The following is a 13,185-nucleotide window of genomic DNA, read 5'->3' as shown; positions in this document are numbered from 1 at the left end:
AAGCGTGTCTCTATGGAATTAACTTTTCCATGAGCTGGATGTTACAGAGAACCCTGGGAAGAGGCCCAGCCTGAAAAAAGTGGGCTGAAGAGTCACTTACAAAATTTGTGAAGAGCTGGTCACTGATGTAGCGATGCACCTTCTCGAACTGTTCCAAGTCTCTGTGTCCCTTCTCCATGCACACATCCCACATGCTCACGGCAGCCACCACCTTCACACATGCGGATTCCTGCAGCCAGTTACAAACACAGGTAAGACCAGACAGAACTTCTAGCCTCCATCATTCATCCTAGATAGCAGTTAGCAGTCAGAACCAAACCGACCTGCCCGTCCAAGGGCTGTCACCCATTGCTAGGGAGACAAGGCTTTTTAAGAGTTGGGTGCTCAGGTGTATACTTGCTACACATTTAGATAACATGGGGAGAAAACAGCCAATAGGGAGATATCAAAATTAGAGGAATTGTAGGGTAAAGTCCTAAGGCAAGGGAACCATACTTGGTCAAATCTCTCACTTTAAGCCAATGTGTTCCTGGAAAGTCTTATAAGCTCTCAATTTTACTTGATCACATTTTCAAAACATGAATGGAGAGAGTTTGCTATTTAAAAGAAGTGTCGGAAGCACTTCAAATCAGTGGGTATTACTCAATAAATGATAATGACAGATAACTAGATAAAAAACAAAAAGTTGGATTCCTATATACTAATATAAATTCCAGCTAGATTGACTAATATAAAAAAATAAAATGATAAAAGTACTGGAACATAGGACATCTTTTTAAAATTATCTTGGAATGGGAAAGACCTTTTAAAGTATGACACAGAACTAAGAAACCATAAAAGTTTAGTTAGACTACACAAAAATAAAACTCTTCTACACAGAGAAAACATTTTAAGCAAATTCAAAAGTCAACAAACTGGGGCAGGGGGTATTTGTAAGCCAGCATCTCAGAAGAAGGGCTCTTTTCTCCAACATATACAAAGGTACTACCAGTCAATAAGAAAAAGAACAATAAATCAATAAATAAGTGCCCCCAAATACAGACAAATCACAGAAAAAGAAATATAATGATTTAAACATACAAAACTATCCTCAACTTCATTCATAATATAAGAAATGAAAATTCAAACTATATTAAAATAGCAATTTTTACCTTTCTTGCCGGCAAAGATAAGACATTTTGATTTTGATAACACTGTATGTTAGCAAGGGATGGGGAAACTGTTTCATACATTGCTGGTGGGGAGTTTTCACGGGTATGATATCTATGAAATTTGCATTGCTTTATGATTTGGCTCAGAAAATCTAGTACTCTGGCCTTCAGATATACTCATATAGATCAGAAAAATGATCTACATGCAAAGATATTTCTCGTGCCAATGTTTCTAACTTTTTGCAACAACTTAAACATCCATCGATGGGGACTAGTTAAATTTATTATGGCATGTCCATAACAATTAAATACTATGCAGTTGTAAAAAAGAACAAGGCAGCTTTGTGTGTGCAAATATGGAACGATTTCCAAAATGCAAAACCCAAGGTGCTCAACAGTGCGTGTGTGTGTGTCTCTCTCTCCCTCACACACGTTATCTCTGACAGAAGAATCTGATAGATGTGTCCGCCTCTATAGATGACTAGGAGACAGGGGAGGGGGAGGAGTTATTTTTACTTTATACTTATCCCTTTGGTAGTTTTTGAATTTTGTACCATTTTACTTAAAAAATAATAATAATAATAACAATAATGATTTTTAAAAAGCAAAGGATCTCTTTTAAAGGAAACTATTTGTTTCATGGGATGAGATTTTCCTATCTGAGGGATAGGGGTACATGGTATATACTTATATAAACACTATTCTATTAAATCAACAGAGAAATTACAGGTTTTAAGAGAAAGGATTCTAGTCCTAGTTCTGATTTCATGAAGGAAGCACTGCCTGAGGGAAGGAAGACCAGGGCCCGCCTGATCTCCCAAGTTCTTGCAACTCTCTAGACCTATTCGTGGCTCTAACAACCTTAGAGGCCTATGTACAGTTGTAAATAAATATTATTATTAGGAAGTACACCCCACAGGAACCATTCTCTTACTATTTGATCTTCAAAATGATTTTGACAAAATGAACTGTCACAAGTGCTTCTTCTATAACTGGGTACAGGAGACAGGGGGGAAAAATGGGTGATGAAGCTCGAAAGAGAGGGAGGAAAGAGCTAGGTCCCTTTACTATGAATACAACAGTGCTGATCTTCTGACATTGTTTAACTTTTAAATAACCTGTAAGAGGGCCTTCCCTGGTGGCACAGTGGGGTTAAGACTCCACGCTCCCAACGCACGGGGCCCAGGTTTGATCCCTGGTCAGGGAACTAGATCCCACACTCATGCCACAACTAAGAGTTCGTAAGCCACAACTAAGGAGCCCACGTGTCGCAACTAAGGAGCTGACGAGCCAAAACTTGCTCACCTGCTGCACCTAAGACCTGCTGCAACCAAATAAATAAATAAAACAATAACAGGAGGATATTCGTTCAGTAGTTATATCTGTAAGAATCCCAATAAAAAGTCTGTCATGGCATACTGGTCATTTGAGTCCAGGTTATTCCACATTCATTAAGCAATATGCTGGATGAACAGGAGAGCGGATGGAATTATACCATATGTGATTCCTTTTTTTTTTTTGGCTGGGATCTTAGTTCCCTGACCAGGGATTGAACCCAGGCTCATAGCAGTGAAAGCACCGAGTCCTAACCACTGAACCACCAGGGAATTCCCCACTGTACATGATTCTAATGAGAGTGATGTCTTTACTCACTCGGATATGCTGGAGGTAGAGAGACAGGTCTCGGATAAAAGATTTGATCAATCTTTCTTGCATTCGGAAGTTTTTCTCTGTTTCTTCAAATACTTCATCTTTAATCTGTTCAAAATAAAAAAGTGCTGTTAGCAAATTGGGACTCTCCCTCAATAGATCTTATTGGCAAAAGCATCTTTCTTAAAGCATCTTTTGTTTAAATTTTAAGCCTTTGATGTTTCCCTGAATCATACTGAATTGGATTTGACAGAGCTCCTAAGTACACACAGGCCCTCCTGGCTCTAACTGACCCCCTCTGTTCCTGATGGAAACCCTTTGCTGGTCAGGCTGTTTGCTTCACCAGTATTGTTGCCTTGCCTGGTTTGCCCTCCTCTCTCCCTATGCCAAACCTGCCCCTCTCCTTTAAGACTCAGATTAAATCTCTTGCCAACATGAAGCACACTCTCACGGAGCTCCAGTTTTTTTAAGTACCACAGCGTGTAGAGAACAAACTACAAAGCTTAGCAACTGATTCTTTAGCTGGTATTTTCCACTGACTGTATCACATACACATGGTTCAGTGCATGAAGTCTGGAGACTGGATCTACTCTGTTGATAACTGTTTTACAAATCACTCAAACCTTAGACTTTACATTTCCTCATGTGTGACATATGGTGTTGAACAAGGTGATCTCTGAAATCCCTTCTAGCTTAACATGTCTACAATTTCAATTTTGTCTCCCCAAATAGATTATAAGCTCCTTATGGGTGTCTAAAACCATGGTAACTATTACATGGTGACCGATTTGGCCTCCTGATTTGCCTTTATACACACTGTAAGCAGCTCACCAAGGCTCGGATGGAGGGTTGGGTGGATGGATTTAAATGAACAGTAGCTGCAGGGTCCTGTATCCACCAGCTAGCAAACACCAGGGGAGGTACTAAGAGGGGAATCTTGCCAATTCACACCATGCAGGCTGCCCCGTGGAGCCCTGAAAAGCAGCCAAAGACAGGCTGAACCTTCAAGCGCAGGAACCTCACCTGTGGGGCAAAGCCAGTGAGGTGCTTCAGGTGACTGCTAACCCGGTTGGATTTCTTGATGATGGAGTGGATGTTCAGTTTAGAAATTTTCTCCATGAGGCTATCTTCGTCACCCTTTCGGTACTTGAGGACTGGGGAGTGAGTCAAATTGATGAGTGAAGAAAGCCCTCTTCTGAGCATGGACAGACTACAAATGAGACTAACAACCCAAACTAGAGCCAGTGCTTGTTTTCAATGAGCTTATAACTGAGTACACAAAACGTTAATCCAAATCACCATTTATGGACAGGTCGGATACCTGGAGAACAGCAGAGACTGTGCGCAGACTGGAGAAGGTTAGAGATGAGGAAGGAAGGTCGCAGAGGTGTAAGGAACAGAGCCTAAGATTTGGAGTCAAGGAAACCTGAGTTCAGTGCCTGGGTCTGTCATTTCATCAAGGTGTGGCCTTAGGGAATTCCCTGGTGGTACAGTGGTTAGGACTCTGCACTTGCACTGCCAGGGCCTGGGTTCAATTCCTGGTCAGGGAACTAAGGTCCTGCAAGCCATGGAGTACGGCCAAAAAAAAAAAAAAAAAAGGTGTGGCCTTAAATAAGCCACTTAACTTCTCTGAGCCCCATTTTCCTTTCCAATAAGATGCAGAAAGTAACCGTACCTGACTTATAAGACCACCTTAAATGGTCTCATATACAAACGAGATATTTATATACAATCGTCTCATAGTGAAATGCTATGCAGGAGTTTTTGATTAATCTATGTGTCATGCATCAGGCACAGTCTGCAGAAAAGCCTGGAAATAAGAGTAAAAGGGTAGCAAGGGAAGGCTGGGTGGTAGCAAAAAGGCACACTTTACTTTTGTAGGAGATGAAGATGACATTACATGAGGAGATATGAACCAAGACAAAGGGCCAGATGGCCAGAGAGCTTTAACATCCACAGTCAACATTAAACACGGGTGTCATGGCTGAAGCAGAAGGGGAAAATGATTTTAGATAAATATGGAGAATAGTGGAGAGACAGGCAAAGAGGTTATATTATAGATTCTTTGAGGATATGAATAATAAATCAGTTTAGCATGGTCACCATGCTATACTCATTGAGTGTTCAAAATCAAAGTCTCAACAAGAGATTTGATGAGACAAAAGAAATGGTTCAGTTTGTTCTATATTATAAAGAAAGAGAGGGTGTTTGGCAACTGACTGCACAGTTCTGTGGGGGAGGGGAGGGGCACAGACCAGAGGCAGGACTGATGGGACCAGGGAGGTGGGCAAACCCGGGTCTTCTGAAAGAACACAAAAAAGTTCTAGCTTAAGTGGAAACACTGAAATATCCAACCAGACGTGCGGAGCAAACACATATAAGCACGGACTGAAGAGGACTGCCTTCAATGAGCTGAGAAGGCCATCACTCATGCTGGAAGGAACTCTCCTGATCAGCCATTCTCTAATAGGTCTTTATATCTCTTAGGAAAGACTCATTGCTATAAGCTTTATCACAGGTGCCTTATTTCCAACATGCATGGTTGTGCTTTTATTATGATCACTGTTTTTTTTCTTTCATTATCTCATTTTCCCCAAATTCTATTACCATTTCTTCATCACAGCCCTATTACCTACCATCTGCTTGTCCACCTCTGGTGAAGTAATTAATTCTTTTGAGAAGGAGAACATTCTCAAGGGTATACCTCCTTTTCAGCAAGTATGCTTTTCTTACCCAGGTCCTTTCGACGTTTATATTCATTAATGTTAACGTTGATTTCCTTGACTGCAAGGACTGCACTGGTTAAGGGCACTTTATCTGGGTGGGACTCGGGGGTGGAATTCAGCAACTCCATCAGCAGCAGTGGGTAGCGCATTACTCTCTGCACTGGTTTGATGAGGAAGGAGCCCAGGTTAATATAATTTGTGCATCCCCTTCAAGAAAAGGAAAAACAGAGACTTCAGTCAACTGTCAGTAACACAGGGCCTACAGGTAGTATTTGTTATTCCTAATATAGCTCCGTCCTTTCACCTTACTTCCCAACTTAATTCATTCACATTTACTGGGCACCTAATAAACACCAGGCAGTGTTCTAGGTGCTGTGGATTTAGTAGTGACCCAAAAAAGTCCCTGCCCTAGTGGAAAGAGGCAGACAATAATCAAACAAACATTATATGAAGTGTCATTTGGTGGTAGGTGCTACGGAGGAAAATACAGCAAGGCAGGTCTACTTCTAGGTTTCTGTCTATAAAGGAAGAAAATAATGAAACAAGCTTCTGCATCAAGTGGCAAGAACTTACCATTCATTGTACAGGCTCCTACAGGGCAGTGAGCATGAAAAGAAGAAACAACTGATTAAAGAAAATACTGATGCTGATTTTCACATTCCTCTCAGAACATATTAGTCCAACTAATGCCTATTAGCTGGGCAGACAAAAACCACATGGGACAGAAGGGGAATTGTGAATGTCTATGGTGGCATATTTAGTCTATTAAAAAAAAGTCAATAAGCCCTTAATTTCACTTTGACCTACTTAGACATATATTATATCCTTAGAGCCTGCCTCCCTAAGACAGGAGACTCTCACCTGATGGTCAAGAATAACTGACTTTATCTTCTTACCTTTTCTCTCATTTGGACCAAACTATCTTCCTGGCAGCTTCTTACCTGAAAATGCTAACTTAATATTTTGTGTGTATAGATAAAAGTGATTTTAATGGATAAAACTACAAGCAGGAAGCTACTTAAGATTTCCATGATATAGAATGGGAAAAGGCAAGTTACATAATAGGACCTACGATAATGTATCACTTATGTTTAAAATATGATAGATCCATAACATAGACATGGGAGTGACTTCCAAAAGGCAGAACTGAAGAGCTATGATGGAATGAAGTGCTCAAAACTCCTACTTAAGATCTGCCAAGGAGTCCTGAAGATGCTTCTGGATCTTCTCATCCTTCTCATATATTTCCAGCAATGAGATGGCCTCATCATGATTCTGGCAATAAACCTTGTATGTTCCTTCAAGCTCATCTCGGTGATCAAGAAACACCGGTCCTTTGGAATATACACAAACATACAGTGTTTTTTAGTAACTTTCTTCTCAGCATACTAAATGGAAGGTATATAACCAAACTTTAATACCAGATAATCCTATCACAAGAAATGAGAATAAGACTATCCTTCAAATTAATATGATATTTCCATGTAACAGCTTAAAATTCTACTTATTTAAAGCAAAATTTAAGAGAACTATCTCATCCATGTATTTATTTTTCAGAACGCATACACATGCACACGTGCATGCACACACACACACAGCTGGTCCCTGAAACAGAGTCCAGTCCCTTTTCCGTCAGGCAGAGTAAGGCATTTGCAAGTACTCTCCATATAGGCATGTGATCAGAACCTGTAAAGACCCCTCAGCTCTCTAAGCCCCAAATCTCCACAGGGGTGAAGAGATCCTTCTACGGCAGAAGCTTCCAACCTTTTCTTTGCACGTAAATACACAAGACTATGAAGTTTATCATATTAATAAATATATTAATTTATAATATAAATTATATATAAATATATTAATACTATATTATATAAATATAAACCCTCTGAATCTATAATAATATATGTACTTCTTTATAAAGCACTGAATAGCAAAACATAGCAATGAATCTAATAATCACCATAATTTCAAAGTATGATGAGTGACACAAGAAACTGGTATAACGTGTTGTTTCTGGTCATTGATGGAATTTCGAGATACTGCATGCAACAACTTAAATGTGATACGAGCAGGTGACTTCAGTTGGTGACAAAGTCACTGTTCCCTACAGTCATACCTTAAATCAATGCTAAATTTCTGTTATAAATAAAGAAACTTCTATACAAGTTGGTGGAGTACTTGAAATCTACTCATGGACCCCTGGTCTACCCCATTTGGGCATAGGAATAATTCCTAAGCAAACTTCCCCGGAGCAATTTCATTTAGATCAGCTGCCTGAATGTGCCGATTCCCTGAATTGTTAAAACTGCTCTTCCTCTTGCCCCTCTTCCCTCTGTGTACCTGGTCCTTCCTTCTTCAGCTTGCACTGCTCCCCAAAAGACAACGTCCTCTCATCCTTGAGCTCCTCCCTCAAAATATGACCCTACTTACTGCTTCCCCTATAACTATTTCTCCCAGCCGCTGTGGGCATAAACCCCTTCCCTCAGGGAACCCCATCCCTTTCTCTACAACGTCACCTCTGTTCCCTCCATGTTGTGTCCTATGGAATTCCCTATTCTCGTGCAGAGCACTTTCTATTTAAATGAAATGTATTTCCTTGATTATAGCTCCTTCCAAAAGAGAGCCTTCACTGTGTCCATACAAACCACACTCGTGCTGCCGTCCAACTGGCAGCCTTTCTTTGTCTAATCCTGTGACTCAACAGGCACAGGAGTTAAGAGTGGGGCTGCTTCCTTTTGACGTTCAGGGCCACTTTGGAATCCCTGAGCCACCAACGTCTTTATCCAGTTTCACCATCCGGTATTTGCCTGTCTTCTGCCCCTCGTATCCATTCCCCACCAGCACTCCCAGAACCTTCACTCTCACACCGGTTACACTGTACCTCCTCCATTCATGGGTTTTACCCTCCCTAATGGTGACTCTTCTACGTCAACTACAAACTAACAAAGCTACAACTTAATTTACAGTGTCTTTCAAATTTGGGTCAAAACCCATGAATGGGTCATGGAATCTACTTTATGGGTATGATCAACACATTTCTGAGGAAATAAAATGGAAAAGAAAAGAACAGAAAACATTGAACACAGTAAAAGTAAGCACAGACACACACACACAAACATGTATCCTGGTCATTAGGTAAAATGTATTTCTTTCTGTGGGACATGTTTAAAATAATAAAAAAGCCAGTTCCTTAGATATTACTACATATCCAGAGTCTCCTGGTACTTCTTCCTCATCTCAACCTCCTCATCTTCTAAATCATCCAAGCCCTGAATACCTACCATTCTCTCCTTCCCTGTGGACCCTGTCCTGGCTGTAACTAGAATCCTTCTCCAATCAGGCTTATAAGTTAATTGAATGATGCTTTTTCCAGCATCCTGGATTACCCTGGATTTTCACCAAGTTATCCCCTCATTGTATACTTTTCCATTTTTATTCCTGGATCATAAAAACTGCTTGGAAGGCATACTTTTATTAAAAGGGGAGTTAAGGCGTAGTGCAGAACAGTTTGAATAGTATGCTACTGTTTATATAAATTTTTAAGGTGGGGATGGGGGACCAGGGTAGAGAAATACATATGTAATTGCTGTTATGATAAACTATCTCTGGAAGGAGATGTAAGAAAACTGGTAACATTAGTTGCTTCTGGTTGAGAAGAGTTGGGTGGCAGGGGACAGATAGAAGAGTTTTCATTAAGCAGTTCTTGGTACCTTTCAAATTTTGTGCCAAGTGAATGTATTAAAAATAAGTTACATTTAAAATATACTCAGGGTTTCCCTGGTGACGCAGTGGTTGAGAGTCCGCCTGCTGATGCAGGGGACACGGGTTCATGCCCTGGTCCGGGAAGATCCCACATGCCGTGGAGCGGCTGGGCCCGTGAGCCATGGCCACTGAGCCTGCGCGTCCGGAGCCTGTGCTCCGCAACGGGAGAGGCCACAACAGTGAGAGGCCCGCGTACCGCAAAAAAAACCCAACATATATATATATATATATATATATATAAAATAAAATATGTATTATATATTAAAATAAATTAAACTTAAGCAAAATAAAACATTGCTTATGCAATTCATGTCAATCTGCCCTTTGCTAGTGGCTCAGCGAAGCTTTAATTTGCCTTCCCTGACTTCTCAGAACCTTCCCTTATCAGACATTCAAAACCTTGTCCTTTATTAATTCCCCACTGAATGCACTGCTTGGTCTCCTGGTGGACCAAGACTGGAGCTCCCAGGCTGGTGCTCTCATCCAACCTCGGCTTCGCCTATTGCATACCACGGTCGCTGCACACTGTCCCTCCTTGTAAAGCTCTGAGCCGGGCGGTTCCTAGGCCCTCTCCTCCCCCATCCCCCGCATGCCTTCAGCTCATCTCAGTCGGCTACCTAAATCCCCGGTTGTCTTGGGACAAGAAGGGGAAGGGAAAAACAAAAATAAACAGCTGATATTGTATGGGGGTGAGATTACGGATATTCTGTTTTCATTTCCTCTTTTATTGTTGTCATAATATACAGGTAATAAAATAAATTGAAAAAATGTTTGATTAATAATTAATTCCTTTCAGATACCAGTTTCTCTCATTTCTTTCATAATTCAAATTAATAACCTACAGATACTTATTTCTCAAGTACCTTATGAAATCCTATAAATTGGCTTTTATGCTTTATACGGTGACCCCTATAAAAATGGGGTCACCATGGCTACCTCTAATCAATGTGTGCTTCTTCTTCCTCAACCCCCCTGACCTCTGACCTCTCCAATTAAACTGAGAGCAGGACCCCAGGCTTCAGTTTCTCTTGCAGCTGTTCTGTACAGAATTTCACAGCCTATGCAGAGATGACAGAAAAGACCTGAGTCTGAATGTCAGTCCCATCAAGTACTAGCCATGTGACCCTGAGCAAATTACTTCCTGCTGTAAGTCTCAGTTTCCAATCTGTAAAGTAAGATTAATAGCAGCTAAACCTCATAGGGTTGTTGAGGGCAACAAGTGTGATAAAGCTTGACATACCTTGAAAGGGTGTGTGGAGTACAATAAATACCAGAGAAATGTAAGTTGCACTATCACCTAACATCCCACAGCCATTCCTGCAGGAGGGCAGAGCCGTGACTGTTCTTATGTCCATTTCTCTCCCAGGTGAGTCAGGTCAACACCACCTAGCCTAAGTCAACATCATGAGCCTACTCCCCTCTCCAGTGATCTGTGTAGGCATATGCATGTGACCCAGCTCTGGCTAATGAGAAACAAAGAGAATTCTGGTGAGGGGGCTCTGGAAAGGCTGCTTACTATTAAACGACACAGGGTCAATTTTTCCTTCTGCTAGACGTTGTGATGTGTGTAGTGGAATGGCTAGAACTGTGGTAGCATCTTGTCACTATGATTCCAATAATATAGCAAAGTGATAAGATGACCCCTCCCACCAGAGCTGGTCTGTATGACCAACAGAATATGGCAGAAGTGATGGTATGTAGTATCTGAGATCAGGTTATAGAAGACACTGGGGGGACTTCCCTGGTGGCACAGTGGTTAAAAATCCTCCTGCCAATGCAGGGGACACGGGTTCAAGCCCTGGTCCAGGAAGATCCCACATGCTGGGGAGCAACTAAGCCTGTGCACCACAACTACTGAGCCTGCGCTCTAGAGCCCGCAAGCCACAACTACTGAAGCCCATAAGCCTAGAGCCCATGCTCTGCAACGAGAAGACACTGCAATGAGAAGCACCCCAACAAAGAGTAGCCCCCGCTCGCCACAACTAGAGAAAGCCCGTGCACAGCAATGAAGACCCAACGCAGCCAAAAATAAAGATAAATTAAAAAAAAAAAAGAAGACACTGGCTCCCATCTTGAGCTTCCTCTTCCTCTTGGATCACTCACTTTGAGGAAAGCCAGCTGCCATGTCCTGAGGTCATGAAGATGGTGAAGAGGCTCACATGACAAGGAACCGAGGCTTGATGAGCTGAGTGAGCTTTTGGAACTGGATCACTGATTGAGCCTCAGATGACAGCAGCCCAGGTAACAGCTTGACTCCAACCTCATGAGAGACCCTGAGCCAGAATCACCTAGCTAAGCCACTCCCAGATTGCTGAACCACAGGAAAGTGACCTAACGTGTTTCTAGTTTTAAGGCACTAAATTTTAGTATAATTTATTACACAGCAACAGATAACTAACACAATTCCCTTGTTTATAAGAAATAATTGTTTTTCAAACATTTTGACAATGACCCACATGAATAAATACATTTAAAATCATGACTCAGGGCTTCCCCAGTGGCACAGTGGTTGAGAATCTGCCTGCCAATGCGGGGGACAAGGGTTCGAGCCCTGGTCCGGGAAGATCCCACATGTCGTGGAGCAACTAAGCCCGTGCGCCACAACTACAGAGCCTGCACTCTAGAGCCCGCAAGCCACAACTGCTGAGCCCACATGCCACAGCTACTGAAGCTCATGAGCCTAGAGCCTGTGCTCCACAAGAGAAGTCACCGCAATGAGAAGCTTCTGCACTGCAACGAAGAGTAGCCCCTGCTCGCAGCAACTAGAGAAAGCCCGTGTGCAGCAATGAAGACTCAACGCAGCCAAAAATAAAGTAAATTAATAAAAAAAAATCATGACTCAGTATACATATACAAAGAATTCGAAAAAAGTTTCAAAAAACTATAGTTATTATTTACAGTACATTCTGATATTTTCTATTTTATTGGAAAAATATATATTGGGTGCCAATTTTTTTTAGAGACCATTCAGTAGTTTTTTTTTTTATTAATAAGACTATAAATAAAGAAAGGCATCCTTTTTTTTTTGGCCACATGGCTTGTGGGATTCTTAGTTCCCTGACCAGAGATCGAACCCAGGTGCCCTGAAGTGGAAGCTCAGAGTCCTAACCACTGGACTGCCAGGGAATTCCCAAGAAAGGCAACTTTTCTTTTTTTTTTTTGCGGTACGCGGGCCTCTCACTGTTGTGGCCTCTCCCGTTGCGGAGCACAGGCTCCGGACGCACAGGCTCAGTGGCCATGGCTCACGGGCCTAGCCGCTCCGCGGCATGTGGGATCTTCCCGGACTGGGGCACGAACCCGTGTTCCCTGCATCAGCAGGCGGACTCTCAACCACTGCGCCACCAGGGAAGCCTGAAAGGCAACTTTTTGAAGATCAATTCTCCACGGCATTTCTACATGACTTGGGACAGCTCTTGTCCCAGATTATATTTCCAAGGATGTTAATATAAACAGAAAGCCTTGGAAGATAGAGATAGATTCTCCTTCCTGGACAGACGGCAGGTTTGTTCCTGACCAGAATAACAATGTCTTCTTCCTGTACAAAGCTGGACGAATCTGCCAGCAGCCTGCTATAATACTGCGGTTTATCTAAGTGTGATTGGTTCCTTAGCTGTAAGATAAACCCACTGTGTTACTGGGTTCTAAACTGATCTCATGACCCACTAACAGGCTGCAACTGTTGGTCTGAAAAACATCATATCATGTGACAACAAAAATTTCTTCTATTGCAAGCATCCTCTATCACCTCAAGGTATATAAAAGGAGAAGCAGGGGCCAAATAACCTTCGAACTAAGTAATTAACACTTAATTTTCCTAACAAAACTACTCAGTACCAGCTGGGCCCTTCTTCCCCTGCCTCCTACCTATGAAATTAAAAAAACAAACAAAAAAACCTGCT

The 13,185-nt window shown here is 41.8% G+C and overlaps 2 protein-coding genes across 4 annotated transcripts in view; one reads left to right on the top strand and one right to left on the bottom strand.

The window, feature by feature from the left end:
• The window catches only part of ABCC2 (ATP binding cassette subfamily C member 2), a 111,624-nt gene extending 104,904 nt beyond the window's left edge, over positions 1-6,720 (top strand). Inside the window, exon 34 of one of the 2 annotated variants that reach the window (XR_014326748.1) lies at positions 6,633-6,699. The gene's annotated coding sequence lies outside the window, so the exon portion shown is untranslated. Of the gene's footprint in view, positions 1-6,632 lie in introns of both variants that reach the window. The other variant, XM_082854925.1, reaches the window with a different exon arrangement.
• DNMBP (dynamin binding protein) overlaps positions 1-13,185 on the bottom strand; it is a 110,456-nt gene that overhangs the window by 12,936 nt on the left and 84,335 nt on the right. For both annotated transcript variants that reach the window (XM_082854921.1, XM_082854922.1), the window contains 6 exons: positions 6,714-6,861; positions 6,101-6,118; positions 5,535-5,734; positions 3,825-3,955; positions 2,805-2,909; positions 101-229 (listed from right to left, as the gene is read on the bottom strand). In XM_082854921.1, coding sequence (XP_082711047.1) covers positions 101-229; positions 2,805-2,909; positions 3,825-3,955; positions 5,535-5,734; positions 6,101-6,118; positions 6,714-6,861 — 731 coding nt within the window. The remainder of the gene's footprint in view (positions 1-100; positions 230-2,804; positions 2,910-3,824; positions 3,956-5,534; positions 5,735-6,100; positions 6,119-6,713; positions 6,862-13,185) is intronic.

The sequence above is a fragment of the Leucopleurus acutus genome (assembly GCF_964270905.1).
Source record: "Leucopleurus acutus genome assembly, chromosome: 14".
NCBI lineage: Eukaryota > Metazoa > Chordata > Mammalia > Artiodactyla > Delphinidae > Leucopleurus > Leucopleurus acutus.
Note: the sequence above shows the minus strand (reverse complement) of the source record. Positions and strands in the feature narration are given on the sequence as shown.